Consider the following 22171-nt stretch of genomic DNA (forward strand, 5'->3'; position numbering starts at 1 on the left):
CCGTTGTGGTCTCTGGTGTGTATTGTGTATCTCGGAATGGTATTCGGAGTTCACGTGGTTCGCGCGTACCTGCCTTGAGAGTGTCGGGATCACGGATGTTAATTTTAGCGGCCGCTGATAAGGCAAAAGCCCCCGGATTATTGGCGCCATGCGACCACCAGACAGACGTCAGCGGACTCGAACCCTCTCTTTTCACCGTCTGGGAGCTTATCGCAGCCATCTGACTGCTTACACTCGCTTTCTATCCTTCCTCGCAACATCTCAGGAGCTCCGCCAGCCTGTGACGGATGAACGCGCAATAACACGAGCCTAACTGCGCATTTCGCATCGCACCTCAGAGTATGGCTTCCTACTCCGCCATCGGGCCCGAGCCCACAGAGGCCGATCCTATGACTTCGAGTACGGGGTCGCTCCGAGGCAGACGGTGAGATACGCCCGTGTAGTCCTTATCGCACAGAAGCTGATGGCAGTAGGAGAGGTCGAGGAAAGCAAGATGTTGGATTCAAAGGCCAGGCGACATGGATATCAAGTGTCATCAACCTGGCCAACACCAGTACGCCTCTATCACACCAGTCCACAACAGCACGCTTACTGACCATGTACAGTTCTTGGTGCCGGCCTCCTTGCCATGCCTTCCGCGCTCTCGAAAATGGGCATCTTCCTCGGCATCTTTGTCATCGCGTGGGCGGGTGCAACAGCAGGCTTTGGTCTCTACCTCCAGACGCGATGCGCGCGGTATATTGATCGGGGCCATGTGTCCTTTGCGACACTGTCACAGATGACATATCCGAATCTGTCCATCATCTTCGACGCTGCGATTGCTATCAAGTGCTTCGGCGTGGCTGTCAGCTACCTTATAATCATCGGAGATCTGATGCCGGGCGTTGTTCGAGGATTCGCGCCGGGTGCGAGCGACATCACGTTTCTAGTTGATAGGCAGTTCTGGATTACGGCCTTCATGTAGGTTGTCCGCTCTCACTCAAGTAATGTGCTAACAGCAACAGGCTCATCGTTATCCCCCTCTCCTTCCTCCGCCGCCTCGACTCCCTCAAGTACACCAGCGTCATCGCCCTCTTCTCCATCGCCTACCTTGTCATTCTAGTCGTAGCACATTTCCTCAAAGGCGACACCCTCGCCGACCGAGGTACCGTCCGAGTCTTCGAATGGGCGGGCCCCGTCTCCGCCCTCGCCGCCTTCCCCGTCATCGTCTTCGCGTACACATGCCACCAGAACATGTTCTCCATCCTCAACGAAATAGCCGACAACTCGCACTTCCAGACCACGACCGTCATCTTCGCGTCCATTGGCGGCGCATGTAGTCTTTACATCCTAACGGGAATTACGGGTTATCTATCTTATGGCGACAACATTCACGGCAACATCGTCTCCATGTACCCAACTGCAGCAGCTAGCACCATTGGCCGCCTCGCCATCGTCATCCTCGTCATGTTCTCTTACCCCCTCCAAATCCACCCTTGTCGCGCCAGCATCGACGCATGTCTAAAGTGGCGTCCAGGCCGCCTGCGCAAACACAAGCACAAGCAATCCGAAGTCGGCAGCCCATCTCGCAACTCGCTCATTACCAATACGCCGAAACCTTCTCCGCCGCCGAAAGCGAGCGAGATGAGCGATTTGAAATTCGCAGTCATTAGCACGGTGCTTATTATCCTGTCATTTATTACTGCCATGACGGTGAGTAGTTTGGAAAAAGTACTGGCGTATGTGGGATCGACGGGTAGTACGACTATTAGTTTTATTCTTCCAGGATTGTTTTATTACAAGATTAGTGACCCGGAGTCGTCGCATCATCAGCGGCTTGTTAAGGATGAGGATGATGAGGATGAGGGGGCCGAGGGGTATGTCTCGAGTGAGGGGCATTCGAATCGCGATTTTAGGAGGGGGTTGTTGAGGAATGGGGCGTTGGCGTTGAGTATTTATGGGGTGGTGGTTATGGTGGTTTGTTTGGTTACTAATACTTTTCTTGTGGCGGCTGCGCATTGAGTGGTGTGAGAAGGAGAGGGAGGGAGTGAAGGAGATGTGTGTTGCATTTAGCTGGAGTCATTTTCATTCGTTTTCATGGCAAAGAAGGAGTTGTGGGTTAGATTGGATGCGAGCATGACTTGGTTTTGCTGGCGTTGGAGCCAGGTTTTATGTTATTGCTGGGGGTTGTGTAAGCATACATGTAGCTGTAGGCATACTAGTGTGGAGTTGAATGTACGAAATGTACTGCTCTTTTGCTCAAAGTCGTTTCTTTCGTGCTACAGTCCTTTGGTGTCTGATCTCTAAGGTGTCTGGCCCTTAGAACGATGAGCCTGTATGTTGATGGTAATCTTCCTTATCTGAATGCAAATCCACATGCTACAAAACGACCCTGTAGCTTTTGAAGAGAAGTTTGACGTGCTTTGCTTCATTATGGCCTAGATCCTCTTGGGCGGTAGCCTCCTTACTCTAATTTTTCAGGATGCTGCCTGGGCTAGTGACACAGAGTGGTACCTTATATACAGCATTCATGTAGCAGAGAGGTCACGGTCCAGGTTGTAGTAGTCTGGACTCTGGTCAGTAGACTATATCGCTTGCACTCTATTAGGAGTTATGACCAGTGCGGGTTGAAACTGTTTATAGGACTTCAGAGGGGACTCACGTAAGATCTCCAGTCTGGGATATCCTCTTCAGTTCCCTACTTCGGTAATGCACATAATGTGAAGTATTGATTACATCTTTTGCTAGGGTCTAGCCCGCAATCTTCGATATTGCTAGCAAATTTGATCCTGCAAGCCTCCTTCAACCTAAACGAATAGTTCTTCTCTTCCTCGAACGAAAGAAACTCTGCAATTCGCGTATCACGGGTTTGGGGATCTCGGTTCTTTCAAAGATTGGCCATGACATGGTAGCCGGACAAATGAGTATGTGCCCAACTCGTTCGTAACAGTGCTCTTTTTCAAGTACAACCATGATGAAGATGAAATCAAAATAACCCAGATCTGAAAAATCTTCACATCTGCCCAACACTATACCCAAAAATCTACCCTGTTCGAAGTCTGGCGCATCGATTTGCTGGGTAGTAACATCGTTCTTGTGCTTTTGATGTAGTGGATAGAAGGGAACTTGGACTGCCCCCTCATCGCTTTGGGATATAGCAACATAACCGGAGTCGTCGTCATCCCGAGGATTGTAGTGTTGGGTTTTCTTCTTCTTGGAAATCCAATATTTATTGTATCGGTGCTTTTCTGCCCCCTTGGGAGCATACCGAACATCGATAGGTATCGTCCATGCTTCGATATGAATGAACTTGCTAGAGGAACCAGAAACGCTTTGGTCTAGCGAGACGTCGCTTAGCTCGTCCATGTCCGAAAGAGCTCCATCACTGTTCTCTATAAAGACCTTCAATGGTCTTTCGTGTCCAAGTTCGAGTCCAAGACCGCACAGCGAACCTTCGTATTTAATTGGCACAGTCCATCCAGCCCAACTCCACGTAGGGAACAAGCTACGCCTGGTACCTTGCGCTTTATTGCACCACGAGAGCCCAGCAGCGAAAGCCTCACCCCTGCTACGATGTGTTTTTTTCGACCATCCTTCCATCGCTGATGGCATTATGGGAATACCCAGGTATTGATGAACGTGGTTTTCTTTCCTGAGATTGTGAAATACACCTTCAAATGCGCGTATAGCATCGGAGTGGACAGACAGTTCTCTACCACAATAGTCTTCCAGGCGGTCGCAGATACTTGAATCTTTATATTTCGAAGTCTCGGCCGGGTTGAGAAAATTGGAATATTCATTCTTCTGGAAAGCATCGTCTGACTCAAACCCCATACCGCTTCGACACTCATAGAATACCTGTTGCTCTGTAAAAACAATCCGTCGGGTCGAAAAAAAGTTCTCCTGATAGGTCCATGCTCGCTTCATCCACTTAGAAGCATTGATGAGCGGTCGTGGATCTGCTAGACTTGATACAAGGCGTCGGCCTTTAATCCAGGCAGTCGGTTGAGGAGTTCTCGAGGTAGCACCAACTCCAGGCAGGCCGAAATGTGGATCAGTACCTGCTGCAGCGATTATAGTTACGTGTGCTTCTTGATAGATAAGGTCCATTTGACGGATTTGGACTTGTTTCTCATCATCGTCTTCCTGGTTGATGCAATACCTGTCGATCCAAATGTAACGAAGACCCAGCTTCTTGGTGACACTCATGGCATCTTCGATAGTGCGTGGCAGGGTCGTAGGAAGTATGTTGTGGATACACTGATCCTCATCCCCAGATCTGCTCGTACCCCATACGTAGCTGAGCGCAGAAAATCTGTATGAAGGTAATGCTGGTACAATCCGCCGGAGTTCGCAGTCGATCAGCTTCATGTCTTCTAGAGATGAGGCTGATTGTTCGACTTGGGTGCAACGCCCTTCGTGTTGTTGATCACAAAGCTCTATCCACCGTCGAAGGATGTTGAAGTTAATTGCTCGTGTATCAATAGCTCGCCCTCGCAGTAAGTGTGCATGAGGAACTGTATCCAACCCTTCTGAGTGTGCAATGAACGCAGGGAATGCTTTCTCATATTCTAGGTGTATGGACCAACTCCCTTTGGCGATAGCAAACACCAATCTCCCCCAAACGGTGTGATCTGTTGCGCGCTGTGATGGGGAGTGTGTTAAGTATAGGTTGTATGTATCGACTGAAGGATTATCGTCGTCCTGTATCCTCGCCGCATGGAAAAGGCGACATAGTGAGCATGATGACAGTTCTGCTTCTATCCCAAGTTTCCCAAGCCTCATTAGTTTGTCTGTTCCGTCAGTGCCCATCAGAGTGTAAAAAAGTCTCTCGACATCAATGGACGAACACCGGGAACAAAGTGCCCTCGGTGCTCCATTGATCTGTCGACGAAGTAGCTCTGGATGGATGGAAGATAGACCGGAGATGGCAGCTGTTCCATTGGCTTGACGGCGTTGGTACTGTCACGTACTAGAGCTGTGGGGCGAACTTACCTGCAGCGTCATCGTTGATGGATCGAGACTTCCATCTTCTTGTGATCCATTTGCTTGTCTGATCCGCCATGGTCAATGATGAGACAGGAATGGTGAGAGTTGCGGGGCAGAAGTGCTGACAAGGCTGCTGCCTACTGGACATACACGCCTATCAGCTGGAGAACAAGCAACGTCCAGCCATGCACACGCATGCCGCCACCACCGCCACGTCTCGCTTGGGAAAGCCAATAACAGCTCATCTCAAAACATCTAGCCTATCTCAAATGAGGTAACTTCTTAAGAGTACCAGGCCTGGATATTGACGTTGATGTTGATGTTTGTGGTATTGTTACAGGTTATACATTGTGTATGTAGCCTCTCGTGGTCTAATTGAGGGCCTGTCCCTTGCAAAGCAACTACTCTCACACCAAGTCTTCGTGCACTGATCTCCTAGGGCTTTCGTTCCTGAAGGCCTAGTGTCGGGCTGTCGTGGTGTACTTCTTCATTGTCCATTCCTCCCATAGAATCACGACAACCGCTGATAATGCATTCTTCATACCGCAGTAGTGTTCCAGACGCCATCCTCCCCCTCTTTACGCAGCAGTCTCCTTAGTCCCACCCTCCATATTCTCAACCACAACCTTCGGTTCCGCCTCCGCCGTGTTTTGCTCTTTTATCAATGACTTCGCCGCACTCCCACTCTTAACAACCATCCCCGCAATCTTGCCCACTCGATACTGCGGCTCCAGTATGCCCACCATGCTCAGTAACCGCCACGCTGTGTCGCTAGGTTGAGCGCCTACACCGACCCAATACCGCGCGCGCGATAAATCGAGCTTAATGTCTTTCCATGGCCGGCCGTGTGTGTCGCCTGGTCGTGGGGGTTGTGGCTTTGGGTCGTACGTTCCAAGGACTTCTAGAGGGCGGGAGTTACGTGCTGTCCTGATTGTATTATTAGCATCGCGTTGGTAGAATCATTGGTGCGCTTTGCGTAGGCATGTAGTCTGCGATTGAGGGCGATTGAAGTATTTGTGGACTTCCGAGATTCGCTTCGATGATTGCAGAAGAGGCGAAGACGTACCGTGCGTGTGCGACGACTATGTTGTAGAAGGGGGCGTGCTTCTTGCCGAAGCGGGCGAGTCGGATTCTTAGGACCATTGTGTGTTGTGTGGGGTTGATGCGACACCTGCGTTGGGGCGCGGGTGTGCTTGCTGGAGGTTTGGGTATATCTTTTTAGGGCCGAGGATCTGCCGAGACGGGTGGGCACGTGCGAAGAGGTGGCTATCTTGACATGAACGGTCAACAGTGTTGAGCAGTGGAATTCTGTAGAAACAATACATCATCTATGCAGACATGCACTTTGTATAGTAGAGATTCCAAGTCAACAATGTCGTGGTGGTGTTAGATTGCTATTACATTCGCTCACCTCATCCTGGAGCAGTGATGTAATCGCAACACCATGAACTATATGTGGACAAGCCTCTCAGCTCCAACATACACAACATTTCTGACTTTTGGAGATCGGCATGGCTCTTCGAGTAGGTAAATCTCTGCCTAAGCTTTATCAATAGCTAATACTCATTTCTATCATAGACCCTCTCCGCCAAAAGTGCGGCTGCGCTGGACCAAGAGCTCATGTCCTCAGGCGCGTTCTCTATCGATCAGTTGATGGAGCTTGCTGGACTTTCGATATCGCAGGCAGGTATGAATCCATTGCATTAGAACAACTCCACTATCTTAACAAAACCAGTCTTCAAACTCCAGCCCCTCAGCAAAGGCAAGCGCATCCTCGTAGCATGCGGTCCTGGTAACAACGGTGGCGATGGCCTAGTCGCAGCTCGTCACCTGTTTCACTACGGCTACCAGCCTACAATCTACTACCCAAAGCAGAGCAAGAATGAGTTGTACCAGGTTTGTAAGCCTGTCAAGCACCGAGTATACCCTAGCTCATATATCACAGCGCCTCAAGAAACAACTCGAAGACCTCAAGGTGCCCTTTACAGAAGACTTCACCAGCGCACTGAAACAAACCGACCACATTGTCGACGCGATATTCGGCTTCAGTTTCTCGGGCGAAGTGCGTGAACCTTTTCCCAAAGTCATTGAAGCTCTGGCATCTACTTCCGTTCCTGTTCTCGCTGTCGATGCACCATCATCGTGGGACATTGAAGAAGGCCCAAGAGATTCCGGACCAGGCAAAGGCTTCATGCCACCGGCTCTCATTAGTTTGACTGCACCCAAACCGCTGGTCAAGAAGTTTACTGGCAGGCATTTTCTTGGCGGGAGGTTCTTGAGCCCGGAGATGGCGGACAAGTACAATCTTGATATCCCAGCGTATGAGGGACTGGATCAGGTAGTCGAGGTACCTGTCGAGGGTGGAAAGCTATAAAATCCATCATCTCAGGCATAATGCCAGGCATCAATGTAAAATACTTTGCGCATCACGATCCATCTTGGGTGTTTTGGTACGTACCTGCTTGTTGTGACTAGCGTGGTTTCCCCGCAGAGCCGCGGTACGGTTAACAACGGTCTTGAGATGGCATCCGAACCCCAGCTTCGAATGCGCTTCGGCAAACAACCAAGTTGATTTCTTTCGAGGCGGAAGCCCGGAATCTTTGTGTCTCTCTTGTTTTCCTCTGACAAGCTGTGTCATTGAGTTGAGATACAATAGCATACTACACAAGCCATCACGCATTCTACGCGACGTCTGAACACCGCGTACAGCAAACCTCCCCTCATATAAACCGAGTGCTGTATTGGCTTCCTAAGCCGAACGAGAACAAACCACACAACTCAAAATGGTCCCGAGAGCGCCCTCAAGAGAGGCGTTGACCCTGCTCAAGCATTCAGTCCGACCCTCAGTAGTCGTTCGATCGCAAACACAACGCTGCCTCCTGTCGTCCACCACACGTCCTACCCTGCCATCGCACGCGCAGTCTCAAATTCCTCAACAGTCAATTCGGAACACAGCTACTTTTACACATTCCCACCATGCCGAAGCTGTCTCCGTCATCCCTACGACAGTCGATACGAGCAATGCAGACTTCAAAGAGAACAAGCGCCAAATGGACGAGGCAACCGAGAACCTAGTCAACCTGCATACCAAGATCGCGCAAGGCGGACCCCAAAAGGCTCGGGACAAGCACATACAGCGAGGCAAGATGTTGGTCAGAGACAGAATATCTGCTCTGATTGACCCGGGCACGCCGTTCCTCGAATTGAGCCAGATGGCAGGTTACGACATGTACGGCGAAGACGATGTGCCAGCCGGCGGCATCGTCACGGGCATTGGCACAGTCAACGGCGTGCAGTGCATGGTTGTTGCAAACGACGCTACGGTCAAGGGAGGTACATACTACCCAGTCACAGTGAAGAAGCATCTGCGAGCCCAGACGATCGCGCAAGAGAACAGGTTACCTTGCATTTACCTTGTCGACTCTGGCGGTGCGAACTTGCCTAACCAAGCAGACGTCTTTCCTGATGTCAACCACTTTGGTCGCATCTTCTACAACCAGGCGCGCATGTCTGCCATGGGCATCCCGCAGATTAGTGTTGTCATGGGACCATGTACCGCAGGTGGTGCGTATGTGCCTAGTATGAGCGACGAAAACATCATTGTAGAGAATCAGGGTCACATTTTCCTCGCAGGTCCTCCGCTGGTCAAGGCAGCGACTGGTGAAGTGGTCTCAGCAGAAGATCTGGGTGGAGGCAAGCTTCACAGCGAGGTCTCTGGTGTTACCGACTATCTCGCAGTTGATGACGCACACGCGCTTGTCCTGGCGCGGAGGAGCGTGGGTAACCTCAACTGGCATCGCAATCAGACTGTCACTCAGCAGCCTGCATTCCAAGAGCCCCTCTACGACCCTCAGGAGCTGTCTGGTATCGTCGGTACCAACCTACGCCGTCAGATTCCCATCCACGAGATCATCGCTCGTATCGTCGATGGCTCGTCTTTCGATGAGTTCAAGCCGTTGTACGGCTCCACGCTTGTCACGGGTTTTGCAAAGATATATGGTCACCCGGTGGGCATCGTAGCCAACAACGGCATTCTCTTCAGTGAGAGTTCGCTCAAAGGCGCGCACTTTGTCCAATTGTGCGGAAAGCGACACATCCCTCTCATCTTCCTGCAGAACATCTCCGGCTTCATGGTCGGTCAGGACGCTGAGAAAGGCGGCATTGCAAAGAACGGCGCGAAGCTCGTAACGGCTGTGAGCTGTGTTGATGTACCCAAGTTTACTGTCGTTGTAGGATCTAGTGCTGGCGCTGGAAACTACGGCATGTGGTGAGTCTATCCCTACTTCAACTCTTCACGGAAACACGGCTAACATATTCCCAGCGGCCGCGCGTACTCGCCACGTCTCCTCTTCACCTGGCCCAACGCAAAGACCTCGGTCATGGGCGCGGAACAGCTGTCGTCCGTCATGGAAGCCGTTGGCAAGAAAGTGGATCCTGCGCTAAAGGCACGGATCGAGCACGAGAGCGAAGCGACATTCGGGTCGGCAAGGTTATGGGACGATGGGATCATTCCACCGGAACATACACGCAGGGTGCTTGGCATGGGATTGCAGATGGCGTGTGGTGGGCAGAACAAGGGCGTGGAGAAGGAGAGCACTTGGGGTGTATTTAGGATGTAAATGGTGCTGAGCGAGGGAAAGCTAAGGGTGGAGCGTCGTGCAAGCCGCGTCAAAAAACGCGCGTACGAGTTGGATGTTAAAAAGCTTGATGTTCGCAACCTTGACCTCGATCTGTGTTCCATTTTTTTGAGCTCCATTTTTTGTGTTTCCATGTTGTTTCTGGCCTTGAAATCTGCAGGCTAATAATATCCAAGGGTCATGGATCGCAATCTCCGGACGTACCCATAGAACCCTGACATTGGCTTGGCGTCAGTCTTGGCAGGCGGCCATCAAGACAGCGGACCGTGGCTTCAAGCACGCTCAAGTGCTGCAAGCTTGCTTGGAAAACGCTTGGGAACGATTAACCATCAACCACGCATGCGAGATGCGCTCTGCTGCGCCTCAGCAGCGGCTGGCGAAAGCAGTCGGCCACTGAGAAACACATTCAAACAAAACAAATGCAGGTGGATCGACGCCAAGTCAGGCGCCTGCGCCACAGATTTTCCCTGCCTGCGCCCCCACCTAGGTACGGTACTCGGGATCCCCCTCAGTTTCAACCCAGATGGCGGGCCCTATTCGACGAAAAATAAGTCGACTCGCACGGTACAGGTGCCGGTTGGCCGTCGCATACGGTGGAATGTGGCTTGTGACGAGTCGAGGCCCGTCGCGCACCAGCGCTTGTGTGTGTATGTGTGTGTGTGTGTGTGTGTGTGTGAATTACAAGTCGACTTGCCTTTACGAGGGTTAGGCCAGGCTGAAAGGGAATCGCCAGCGTGCAGATTGGTTTGCTGACTGCATCCAATAAGTCGCATTCAACATCCAGCCACCGGGGTAATCGCATGAAGGCAAAGGCCCGTGTTCACCGTAACAAAGTTGCAAGTTGCCGCCATCCGCATTCTTTCGTCAGGCGCGAGCGACGATCGCTCCCGCCCTCTCTTTGTCACATCCGTCATCAAACCAGCTGGACGCCTGTTTGCTACCAACTCAACCACTCACGCTCGCTTTTTCCTCTCCGCCCGTTCCTCCGCAGCCACCTTCTGCTTTCTTGTTCTTGTATACCCTCGCAACCCAGCCCTGTACACCACCTCTCTCCCCCTCTCTCTCGCTGCTTTGTTTGCTTGATCCCGCCACAGCGCGCTCAACTCTCCCCACTTGGTCTCACGCACTTGCGGGGTAGCCATTCGTTAGCATTGTTCTAGCCGCAAGGCACATGTCGAGATGAGGTTATTCAGCCCTGCGCGAGCGCTAGCGGCGCTCTCTCTGTTGTCAACAGATGTCGTGCGACCCTTCACCCAGGCCATTGTCCTCGATCCCAATTCCGAGGGTAAGACGCTGTTGTCGCGCAGCTGCGCAAATCTATCAGAGTGCCAGATGTACTGACGTCGTGTCACAGCTTCCATCAAGGATGTCTCTAGTCAGGTCGCCAAACAGCTCGTTGCGCAGTATGCGACCATCGACGACAAAGGCATACACGTACTGGGAGGTTACCCCGGTATCCTCTACCCACCCTACTACTGGTGGCAGGCGGGCGCCATGTTCGGCACTCTGCTCGACTACTGGCACTACACCGGCGATGACCAGTACAACGAGATGGTTCGCGAGGGACTGATACACCAGTTCGGAGAGCATCAAGATCTGGTATGCATCCATGTGTACTGTGTCGGAAGTGTATCGCTAACCTTTGCAGATGCCTTCGAACCAGTCCAAGAACGAAGGCAACGACGACCAAGTCTTCTGGGCCTTCTCCATGATCGCCGCCGCCGAGTACAAGCTCAAGGACCCTCCCTCCGACCAGCCCGGTTGGCTCGCCATGACACAATCTGTCTTCAATCAATTCGTAGGCCGCTACCAGAAGGAGGTTTCGGATGGCACTTGCGGCGGTGGCATGCGGTGGCAGATCTATCCTTGGCTTAATGGGTGGACGTATAAAAACACTGCTTCCAACGGAGGACTTTTCCATCTCGGCGCTCGATTGGCAATGTACACAAAGAACGATACGTATGCTAGGTGGGCGGAGAAGGCGTTCGATTGGATGGCGCAGAGTCCTATATTACCTGGAGATGGACAGGTGTACGATGGAACGAGCATTACGACGAATCCTCCGTGCCACGACGCTGACCAAACGCCCTGGACCTACAACTACGGTATCATGATTGCTGGAGCCGCATACGTAAGACATCGCGTGTACAGTCTACGATCCACATACTAACATATCGCAGATGTACAACTACACCAACGGCGCCGAAAAATGGCGCACCGAACTTACCAAATTCATCAACAAAGTCGCCATCTTCTTCCCTGAAGAAAAAGGCGGTGTCATGGTCGAAATCTGCGAAGCGAACCAAGTCTGCGACGCAGATCAAGAATCCTTCAAAGCCTACCTCGCCCGCTGGCTCGGCATCACCATGCAAATGGCTCCTGAATTCACGCCCCAGATCCTGCCCAAGCTGCAGAAATCCGCCGTCGCCGCTGCCCAAACGTGTGAGGGACCGTCCCAACACAACGGCGGGCCCCATCAGTGCGGCATGAAATGGTATGCCACCGGTTTCGATGGGATTGGTGGTGTGGGGCCGCAGATGACGGCGCTCAATGTCATTTCAGTGCTGAATGCCCAGCGGGTGCCACCGCCGTATAGTAGTAATACGGGCGGTACTAGTGAGGGCAATCCGGGCCTGGGCAGTGGGAACGATGATGATCGTCTGCCCAAGTTTCAGAGCGAAATTACTACGGCTGACAAGGCGGGGGCGGCGATTTTGACGATTTTGATGTTTGCCTTGTTTGCGGGAGGGGCTGTGTGGATTTTGATGTAATGAAGGGTGGAAAGATGGAAGGACGATGGGCTCCTTTTTTTTGGTTATACCCCCATTGCAAGATATATGCTGGTATGATGGGATGATACGTGTGTGTGTTCTGGGCTTAATCTTTTGCGATGGCTCTTCTATGGCGTTACAGGTAGGGATGGAATATGTGGGTGGGAGATTCATGTGTATATTTGATTATCTGAACGCAATATGATTGAGTATTCTTGTTTTTACGCTAGAGAAAGTATGAGTGGAGGGTGATTGGTGTTAAGAGCTACGAGGTTCTGAGATATGGTTATCTTTACTATAAGATGGTGACACTAGGAGACTGTTGTAGTGATTGGTATGTCCACCGCTCCGTCGTTTTACTGTATAGAAACGTAACGTGGTGATGGTGTTACTGAACCGTTTGATGCTGGTAAGATGTTGATACAAGCTACTGTATGAGTCACTGTTTAGAAACGGCAGGAGATATATTCTTCGTGTAGCCGAGGTGGGAGAATACCCTATCGCAAAAGTCTCAAGATAGAATTCAGTCTGAATACCTCTTTCATTCGTTCCGAGGTGGATCTAGATACCAAACCCCCCTGTACCATACCCTCAGGTCACCTCCTACACATTTGTTACCAAACTGTTCTTGGGGAGCCCACGTAGACAGCCCCGAGGCACACAAGCCACCTAGACACACCCGCCACTCCTCTAGGTACCCTTACAGCCGTCTGAACGAAAGATTGGACCCCCCACCCTCTCCACACGCGTACAGCAGCTGTCCGCGCCACCCAGAAACTGGAGGCAAGTGTTGTGAAACTCCGGGCCTCGGATCTTCTGATTGTATGGCTCGGCGACGCAATCTTTGCCATCTACACAGGAATGAAGATTAGTTTCCTCCCTTGCGTATAAACGGACCCCGAGGAGAACGTTGTGACCAGTAACTCAACTCACCAAATGCACGGTTGCTAAAGGCGGCGCAGGCCTTTGTCGTCGCACATGAGTTTTGCACTCCACGGACGTGGCAGAAGCAGCGGTCCCAACTTTCGGCACTGGCAAGATTGAAAAAGCCCAGACTTGAGAGGTGTTTTTAGTGAATAGATGGATATGTCGGACTTTTGGGAGTCTTACAAGGAGAGTTGGATTACGGTGGTGAGCTTCATGATGGTTACGTTGGTTCTTTGAAGAAATAGATGTAGTGCCGAAGAGAGATACAACGGAGTAGGCTGAGGTCCAAGGTTGAAGAGCATGTAATTGTGTTTATATATCTCCATCTTTAGGGAAGCGCAGGAGGGCTACCTTTTTGTGTGAATGCCTCAAGGATGAGATGATGGCTATGAAAGTCTAATGTTGAGTACCTTGAACACTATTGTAGACTGAGGCTGTCGAAGTTCTCATTGCGTTAAAGTTTGACTTGGATCTGTGCTTACAATGATGATAACTATATGTATCACTCCGCTGCTAGCTCCTCGGCATGCTAGGCTTTTAGTTAGTGCTTACGTCTTGTTGGTAGCGAAATCCTGCTTCTACGATTAGACCCTCGGTTTTAGCAGATGATATGTTTAGAAGTACTGAATCCAGACGCGTTGAAAACAAGTCTGGCCTACCAAGCTTCAACAATATATCTTCCTACTTGCTGTAGATTATCAGACCCTCCGACTGCAAACTGCAGTCTGAGTCTTCTTACTTGTGTTTATCATCAAGCAATGCATTAAGAAGGGAGATAACCTCGACGGCATCAAGATGGTACTTTCTTATTCGAACCTGACTTTGGGTTTGATTCTAGGTTCCAGTTCGCATTTACTTTCACAATGTTTTCGATAATCATCAACTTTATTATGAGTACAGAAGTAAGGTTTTGTTAAGCAAGGCGAGTCTTATCAAAAAAGCACCGCACCGTGGCTTAATCAAGCCAAGTCACCCGTTGATAGGTGTCAGGAAACCAGAAAGCAAAATGTCAGTGTACAAGCCTACATATTAGTGGTAAAGCACGGTCTTGTCTTTGCCTTCATAGTCTTTCGGCTGCTAAACCTTGCGGTCTATTAACGATCCGCTCTTACGTCCGTAAGTAGAGCTTACTCCTGCAAGGTATCTAAATGTTGTACAATGTTCGGTGTTTTCCAGTGTTATCTTAGTTCACTGAGCTTGTATTTCAATTTGAGTTTGAGTAGTCTGAGCCTTGAAACTATGTCACGCCCAGTGGCTGACTCAGACAAGGATGCATCTCAACGCATCTCTTTGGTACTTACCTAGTATATAAGTCACTGCGAACTCCCCTCAAGAATGTATATCAAACTCGTACGTTCTTAATCAATCCCGTCTTTTGTAATCACGAGCCATGAAGCTCTTCTACTATGCTCTTCTTTCGGCCGCAACTCCGCTGGCCTTATCTCTCGGAATTCCCAGGTGAGACAGTCGAACATTACGAGATGACGGAGCTAATTCCAGTCCCCAGCGCAAGCTCTGAGCAAGTCCACCAACTTGCTGCCCGAGCCAATTTGTACGCTCCCCTGACGTGGAGAAACGATGCCTTACTAACAGTACCTTAGTAACGCTGCCGATTCGTCTCTTGTCGACGGCGCCCTTCCGAAGAGGAATCTTGCGAAAAGAGACATTACGGGCATCACTCGCCAATGCTACGGAACGAACGGGAAATTCAAATACATCTTGCAAGGCGTCCTCATCACTACTTCTATAGTCGGCAACACTTTGCACTATACCATCACCACTTCCCTGGCGGGCTCGAGTCTCAAGTCGGTCATCTTTGACTTGGGTCACGGATCATATGAGTTGTTGCTAGGGGACCGGGGAACCTTTGAATTCGCGCAAGGTGCGCTGAATATCTACGCAGGAAGACGCTAGATGGTGGGTGATAATCACCTTTCGCAAGACTTGCTTCACGTGATGGTGTAAGCACACGATTAGAAGGCCAACGCGGGTAGGTCACGGGCGGAAGGTTGGACAATATGAAGAGCTTTCATAGAGGGTCACGACATACCCTAGATATCACACATGTTATTCAATCGCGAGTTGATATTGAATATGGCATTGTGTGACTTGCTGTAGACTAGCATGTAACGGAGCACCATCGAGGGTCTTAGCATATTGACTCTCTATCAGCTGTGACCTCTTATATCTTTCAGACCGATTCATATGCCTTTTGCGTAGTTAGGCCACGGCTCTTTCTTTCTTCTATGGCGTTACTGATCAGGGTAGATCATATAGCTAGAGATCTATGTGTATGTTCAATATCTTAGAAGCAATTCAAACAAGTATTTTCTTCTACACTAGTTTAATTGTATATAGCTATTAGAAGTGTTAGGTAGACGAGGTTAGGCTAGTTCTTAGAAGTGCGTAGCTGGTCTTGGGAAAATGTATAGGTGGAGAAGATTCTTGTTTGAAATACAGTATTCATCACTACATCACTACTTGTGCACCGGCTTAGGAGGTAGTTAGATACATATGCCATTAGAAGCTATTCAATTTCCGCCCGCGATGAGGTAGAGCCATGTCTCGCGCTATCAGACTTTGGAGTCGTGCTGGTTTCTGAAACACAATGTCTATGTGAAGCTGTGCTCACACATATCACGTATGTAGTCGTTAATGATCTTGGTATGTCTTGGAATGAGTCGGTGATGCAGGGAAACAAGTAACTAACGCCCTTTCGTCGGGTGTCTTGGAAGAATATGTGCTGAACTGTTCAAGACATTGAACTATAAGCTATGGCGTAGATAATATATAAAGATTTGGGTCTGAAGAAGACCAAGATTGACTAAATCAGACAAGATAACATATTTGAACGATGCCTCTAGATGCTACGAGTGACGAAACTGTTGGTCAGGAGAGGGATCACTGGGAAGGTAAGATCACACTCCACTCCTTTCACCAGTCGCATGACTAATTAGATACGCGACTACAGACTTACGAGAGAACAACGTCCCGCGATTCTTATTCCGAATGTTTCATCGGCAAAGCGGCGGCGGCCCGGGCGTAGCCATCAACAACGCAACCGAGATCGTACCTCGGGGCTTCATGAACGGCAACAAAGGATCTAGTGTCTATGTTAAGACCGAGAAAGAGATGTACAACATGGTGAACGCCCATTTTCATGGCAATGATGAGCTTCTTACAGAGTTTAGCTCATGGGCAGCATCTCTCCATGCGGTTCTCTGCTTCGCCCGAGACACACGAGCCGACTGGAACCCTCATGTCGCTGTTATCGATCGCATGAGATTAGAAGGCGAGGTTCTCGTCTGGTGGGTGCCAGATCTTCTCGGTGCTAAGCAAGGTGACATCGAGTATCTGGCGCATGGATGTATACGGGGTCGTGGTTATACCGCAGTGCCTTTTGAGCAGCTCGTCACTAATGGGCTTTATAGTTTGTTCCCCGAACTTGAAGCTTGGAAGAAAAATCGCTCGAAGGGCATGCCCTTTGGCCGTAAGCTACGGAAAAGGATGTTTCACCGCGCACCACCCGTTGATATTTCGACCGAGGACATTGCGACTGCTAAGAAAATAGGCATCTTATTTGGAGACCTTGCTTTGCCGGTCATGGCCGCGCTGCTTTGTCTCCGGCCGCGGGAAGCTACTGGATTCAAAGAGATGGCAGTCCGGGTCATTGAATCACTAAGTACTAGAAAAGTAGAATTCGAGCTTGCGACAGGCTTTTGGGCGCATCCGGGAGCGACTTACACACGCAAAGCGAGATACCGTGATACTGGCAGGTGGTATCCAGATATCGAACAATGGATAAAATTGCTTCGTGCGATCAATAGCCATGACTTTCGCCGAGACACAAGGAAGCGGAAGAGAGCTAGCTCCGACTCTGAATACGAGCCTGATACTGAGGATTACACCAATCGGTATCGGAGCTATTATAATACGCGGAAAGGTTCACGGCTAGATTATACTAAAGTAATGCCAGCGAGATTAGGCAAGGCAGAAGATTTTGTCCTGTTTGGTTCTGCGGGGTCGGATGAAGGAGAAGAGGATGAGGCGTTAGACAAAGAGGGAGACGAGGCGTCAGATAAGGACACGGACGAAGTGTTGAACGCAAAAAAGGACGAGGACATGAAAAAGGAGGAGCAGCACACTGCCATGCAACGCGAGTTTATGAAGAGATGGTTGAAGCCGTGGTCTGAGTAAGTAAAGGCATAAAGAAAGGTCATGTAAGATAGAGAAAGAAGCTAGGAGGTCGAGAAGATATGAACGAAGATTAGCCGAATGCTGGCAAATTTGGACTTCGCATTGGCATTTACCTCCAATTATCAATTTTAAATAGACTTGGTCGATACGTGGTTGATGGAGGAAGACATGACGCGACAGCGGCAACAGTGTGCGGGCCGGGGCCTCGCGAAGACGCGTTACTCCGGCTTCGGCTACTCCAAGGGACCAGCTGCCTCCAGGGCCCTTCCGAATACTGCGCCCTTCCAGGCTGCCATCTTCACCCCCGTTCACCGACCATGACTCAAGAGCTGCAACCCACAGTCAACAATCAAAAACATCATGGGTTGATGCAAAGAACGCCTCACCGGCATCTTCTTGGTAAGTGGCTATGAGCGCGGATGTAACGTTTCGCGATAGGCGTCAACGCACAGCCCGGCTGCAGCCTGCACACACCACCACCTTCGCAAGACATCGTTTTTTACCCATCCGCTTGGTGGGCGCTGAGGATGCTGAGGCATTGTCGTGCAGCCGAGTGGGTATCCAACACGAGTCCGGTGAGTGTTATCATAGTGGTTTTTTTTATAAGAGGCCAGCGCCTTGGAGTTTCATCCCATCTTTTCACCTCCCTCTACTTCTGACCTCGAAGATGCTCATTCGTTCTGTACAAGACAACCGCTGCTGCCCAAAGTGACATTGATAATTCGCTATTAGGCAGCCATGGCCACAAGGCAGAAAGGCAGAAAGACGGGATCAAGCGAGCAGCTTTTCAGCTCGACTTGTTCCGCGACAAGACACACCGTACCAGGATGCGTATGCGTGACCTCGCCGCAAAACTCGATGCCATCTTGGGAGCGCAATAATGGGCTGATCTTTTCGAACCGCAGTACCATCGATACAGCTTGTCGTCAGTTCCACTGATCTGCTTGCTAGGATCAGGCACAGCCCCGCCTGTTCCTGTCGCTTCGCTTCTTTCGACATCTAGACTACAGCCACAAGGCTGAAAGACTAACACCATAGAGGACTCTCATGCATGTCAAGCCATAGCCTCGACCTTGGAAAAGGACCTCTTCGCCCCAAGACCCGTACACCGCCATTCTGGACACCTTGTCACCCAGTAATTCACTACATCCCATCGATCGCTGTCGTTAGCGAAGCTCGGCTATATCCATGAGGTCGACCGCAGATCCTATGGCCATGCCGTTATATCTCGACAAGCCGCCGCTAAGAACAGGACCTTTGGGCCCGATCCTACCCATAACTGGCCTAGGCCCAAGACCCTAGCATCATGGCCCCATGTGATGGCTCTCCCGTCGGCCATACCCGACGCCGGAATGTGTATGCCATCCGGAGGCTGAGCTTAGGTGATTAGGTTCCTTCGAGGATCCGACACGCGATGCGACCTTACGAAAAGTGACTACCCACCGCAGCTCATGAATGCACGGACATAGAAATCGTTCACACACCCAATGAGATCACTCTCCACTCACACAGATGCTTTCTCGACCTTCCCATCTACAGGTCAAAGGTTCTCTGTGGTGCGCCACCAATTTAACGCGTGTCGTCATCGCACAGTAACATCTTTGCCGTGATACTGAAATATGACTCTTATCCGTATACTTAAACGTTAGTGCATCGTCTATCATTTGGGTCGGAATACCCTCGACATTCCAATATGCCTCCAAAGAAACAGACACCTAACCCCACTAAGAAACGACCACATCCTGAAACCCAAAATGAACCCCCTGATCGTCCGCGGAAGGTCACTCGTCGCTCGACAGCTTCCGCCCGAGCGAGAACCGGCCCGCAATCTCCACCTCAAACACCGCCGTCGGTCGGACAAGAACAGACTACCGCCCGTTCATCTATGCCGCTTCCAGCATGCAGTCCTGGGGTTCAGCCGGAAGCGCAAGCCAATGCTACGCCGAACACACCTCGATCTCTTCCAAAACGTGCTGTTCACCCTCACATCCCTCCAATCGAGCGTGCCGTGCCATCAACTCCGCCTATAGCCCTTTCCAAACACTCATGGGCATCGCGTTCAGCTGTTCCGATCAACAGGGGTGGCTTCAATACGCCCACGAGTGAGTCAACAGGCTCGTCGAAAAGCACCAAGTGGGCAGACGCGATAGGCCAGATCAGTAAGATGTACAGTTACAAGCGTATACCTGAGAATCAAGTACGTCTTCTACTCATCAAACCTGGTGCCTTCGACGATCAGATCAACGCTTCACTGCTGGTCGTAAGCGACGATGATCTGGGAAGCGAGCACTTCCCTTATTCTGCCCTTTCGTACAATTGGGGCAACAGCAACGACGACAACACCATCATTATCCAAAATGATCCAGCTTCGAATCCCGTTAAGTCTATCGCGAAGGCAGTTGGTGCTCTCCAAGCAATCGCGCGGGACAAGATGATCAAGGTGAAGCCGAATCTCTACGAAGCACTCAGACACCTACGAAAGGAAACCCACACCGTCGCGCTTTGGGTAGATGCGCTGTGCATTAACCAGTTTGACAACAAGGAGAAAGAAGAACAAGTGCTCAAGATGGCGCAAATTTACCGCAAAGCCTACAATGTCAATGTGTGGCTCGGCTCTGATAGCCCCGGTGACTTGGTTCCGAACAGGGCCATGGCTTTCATTCCAAAGGTCATTGACCCGGACAACCTCCCCGAGCTTTTGACTGGCGACAACTACATCAAAGACTGGGCAAGTTTGTACGAACTTCTGAAATGGAGCTGGTGAGTGCAACATAAGCCAAAGAAATCACATGTGCTGACCGCTTATAGGTTTTCGAGACGCTGGGTTATACAAGAGCTGGCGTTCGCTCAGTCCGCTTCGGTGCACTGCGGCAAGCATGTGCGCGACTGGAGTGACTTCCAAACTGCTATCGCCATCTTTCACCGACACTTTGACGTCTTGAAGTCTCGGCTCATGTTGCATTACGAATCTTCTCAAATCAAGCGCAGTTACTTGAACGATGATTCAACACTGGAGATCGAGCATCTTGGTGCCAAGTTGTTGGTGGATATGACATCGACTCTGTTTCGTAAGCGAACCGATGGCTCGCTCGAGTCTACGAGAGGATTAGAGAGCTTGGTATGCTATTTGGCAGGTTTCGATACGTCTGATCCACGCGATACGATTAACGCCTTCAGAAGCATATCGAAGGAAGTGACCAAGTACGACTTGCGAGTCGCAGAATCCCACAAGCTACCGCCCACCCCAAATTACAGCCATGATCTCTTCGAAATCTATCGCGACTTTGTTCAGTGGGTCATTGAGACCACGGGATCCATTGATATCATCTGCCGCCACTGGGCGCTGAAGGAGCGCAAAGAGCCGACGCCGACGACGCCTAGGCTCGTTCATCTCCCTTCTTGGATCCTGTTCGCAGAAGACTCTGCCTGGGGAAAGGGTGAAGACATGTTCCGTGGCCGAAAGGCCGGGGACAGCTTTGTTGGTCTACCTGGTAGCAACAACTACAATGCCTGTGGCAGGCGATACAAGCAAGCCGAGGTTACATTCCCGCAGAGCCCAATTCTGCGGAGTTCCTCGATGCCAGCTCAGGTCACTCACGACATGTCGATGTACGCGAAAGGCGTCAAGATCGGGTCGGTCTCATTCCGCACTGATCCGTTTCCTGATGGCGTCATCACCAAAGACTGTTTGGAGTGCCTAGGCTGGGTTTTCGACAAGAATGCCAAAGAGATTGCTGAAGTTCCTGCTAAGCTCTGGCAAACACTAGTCGCGGATCGCGATCCGCAAGGAGGTCCGCCTCCACCTTGGTACAAGACTGCATGTCAACATTGCCTTGCTTACCAAACGAACAACGGCCACATAAATCTCGGCAATATACTTCGTCGGAAGCTTCAATCTGGTTCCCAGGATCTGGTGTACGATTACCTTTGTCGTGTACGCGCCGTCACATGGAACCGATCTTTCCTTAGAGGTGATGCTATTTGTAGCGCCGCTGCTGGGGATTGCAGTTCTAATCACGACGAGCTCGTTGGCTTCGGACCACCTTTGACCGAGAGAGGGGATGTGATTGCCATTTTATATGGTGGTAGTGTTCCCGTCATCCTTCGACCGACTGAAAATAGCTCGCGTGATCACCTTGGTTATCGGTTCGTCGGCGAGGCTTACATCTACGGCAAAATGGACGATGAAGCCTTTGGGGTTCATTGTCAAGAGGAGATTTTCAAGCTACTCTGAGATGTGTCACCGCCACCTGGGTTGAGAACCTCTGGCAGAACTTGCTTTCTCCTTGCGCCATGCTGCTTCTCAACACCCCGTCTTTTTTGCATATTTGACACCCTCGCTCTCTGTTCCTGTCTTCCCATATTCTGAGCATGCATACGGTCAGGCCTACCACCCCTCTTGCTTCTACGATACCTCTACCTCACGACCTCACGATAACTTATACCCGAAACGACTTCGAGCTTCAACCTCTTGTTTATATGGATACCCTGACTTTGGACGTAACTTCATGAATACGGCTTATAGAATAGATTTCCTTACCAACACATTCCAATGCACTACGACTGTATATTTGCTAGCTAGACCGAGCAGAATGCACATTGAGCTCCTAGGCATATTAGCCACAGTTTTTCATGCGTGGTTGTATACTCAAAGTGACGTGTGAGTGATCG

The 22171-nt window shown here is 50.5% G+C and overlaps 10 protein-coding genes across 10 annotated transcripts; 7 read left to right on the top strand and 3 right to left on the bottom strand.

Annotated features, from left to right (window-relative positions):
• Window positions 1-341: 341 nt before the first annotated feature.
• AA0111_g11191 (hypothetical protein) lies at window positions 342-1973 on the top strand (the record flags this gene model as incomplete). Its single annotated transcript, XM_028645028.1, has 5 exons — window positions 342-424; window positions 474-553; window positions 606-960; window positions 1005-1692; window positions 1896-1973. The coding sequence occupies 5 exons, from the start codon at window positions 342-344 to the stop codon at window positions 1971-1973; spliced, it is 1284 nt and encodes a 427-aa protein (XP_028501196.1).
• An 808-nt stretch (window positions 1974-2781) lies between these two features.
• AA0111_g11192 (hypothetical protein) lies at window positions 2782-4350 on the bottom strand (the record flags this gene model as incomplete). The annotated part of the gene is made up of 1 exon (XM_028645029.1): window positions 2782-4350. The coding sequence occupies one exon, from the start codon at window positions 4348-4350 to the stop codon at window positions 2782-2784; it is 1569 nt and encodes a 522-aa protein (XP_028501195.1).
• A 1196-nt stretch (window positions 4351-5546) lies between these two features.
• Window positions 5547-6111, bottom strand: AA0111_g11193 (hypothetical protein; the record flags this gene model as incomplete). Its single annotated transcript, XM_028645030.1, has 2 exons — window positions 5547-5895; window positions 6035-6111. The coding sequence occupies 2 exons, from the start codon at window positions 6109-6111 to the stop codon at window positions 5547-5549; spliced, it is 426 nt and encodes a 141-aa protein (XP_028501194.1).
• A 368-nt stretch (window positions 6112-6479) lies between these two features.
• AA0111_g11194 (NAD(P)H-hydrate epimerase) lies at window positions 6480-7342 on the top strand (the record flags this gene model as incomplete). Its single annotated transcript, XM_028645031.1, has 4 exons — window positions 6480-6491; window positions 6547-6655; window positions 6704-6864; window positions 6914-7342. The coding sequence occupies 4 exons, from the start codon at window positions 6480-6482 to the stop codon at window positions 7340-7342; spliced, it is 711 nt and encodes a 236-aa protein (XP_028501216.1).
• Window positions 7343-7751: 409 nt separating this feature from the next.
• On the top strand, window positions 7752-9587 carry AA0111_g11195 (putative methylcrotonoyl-CoA carboxylase beta chain; the record flags this gene model as incomplete). Its single annotated transcript, XM_028645032.1, has 2 exons — window positions 7752-9235; window positions 9290-9587. 2 exons carry the CDS (start codon window positions 7752-7754, stop codon window positions 9585-9587), a joined length of 1782 nt encoding a protein of 593 aa, XP_028501193.1.
• Window positions 9588-10784: 1197 nt separating this feature from the next.
• AA0111_g11196 (Mannan endo-1,6-alpha-mannosidase) lies at window positions 10785-12376 on the top strand (the record flags this gene model as incomplete). The annotated part of the gene is made up of 4 exons (XM_028645033.1): window positions 10785-10890; window positions 10960-11204; window positions 11254-11736; window positions 11786-12376. 4 exons carry the CDS (start codon window positions 10785-10787, stop codon window positions 12374-12376), a joined length of 1425 nt encoding a protein of 474 aa, XP_028501192.1.
• Window positions 12377-13066: 690 nt separating this feature from the next.
• Window positions 13067-13518, bottom strand: AA0111_g11197 (hypothetical protein; the record flags this gene model as incomplete). The annotated part of the gene is made up of 3 exons (XM_028645034.1): window positions 13067-13227; window positions 13310-13431; window positions 13487-13518. The coding sequence occupies 3 exons, from the start codon at window positions 13516-13518 to the stop codon at window positions 13067-13069; spliced, it is 315 nt and encodes a 104-aa protein (XP_028501215.1).
• A 1191-nt stretch (window positions 13519-14709) lies between these two features.
• Window positions 14710-15217, top strand: AA0111_g11198 (hypothetical protein; the record flags this gene model as incomplete). The annotated part of the gene is made up of 2 exons (XM_028645035.1): window positions 14710-14855; window positions 14905-15217. The coding sequence occupies 2 exons, from the start codon at window positions 14710-14712 to the stop codon at window positions 15215-15217; spliced, it is 459 nt and encodes a 152-aa protein (XP_028501217.1).
• A 1095-nt stretch (window positions 15218-16312) lies between these two features.
• AA0111_g11199 (hypothetical protein) lies at window positions 16313-17500 on the top strand (the record flags this gene model as incomplete). The annotated part of the gene is made up of 1 exon (XM_028645036.1): window positions 16313-17500. One exon carries the CDS (start codon window positions 16313-16315, stop codon window positions 17498-17500), a length of 1188 nt encoding a protein of 395 aa, XP_028501198.1.
• Window positions 17501-19193: 1693 nt separating this feature from the next.
• On the top strand, window positions 19194-21734 carry AA0111_g11200 (hypothetical protein; the record flags this gene model as incomplete). The annotated part of the gene is made up of 2 exons (XM_028645039.1): window positions 19194-20260; window positions 20309-21734. 2 exons carry the CDS (start codon window positions 19194-19196, stop codon window positions 21732-21734), a joined length of 2493 nt encoding a protein of 830 aa, XP_028501238.1.
• Between the last annotated feature and the right edge of the window lie 437 nt (window positions 21735-22171).

The sequence above is a fragment of the Alternaria arborescens genome (assembly GCF_004154835.1).
Source record: "Alternaria arborescens strain FERA 675 chromosome Unknown contig_45, whole genome shotgun sequence".
NCBI classification, from domain to species: domain Eukaryota; kingdom Fungi; phylum Ascomycota; class Dothideomycetes; order Pleosporales; family Pleosporaceae; genus Alternaria; species Alternaria arborescens.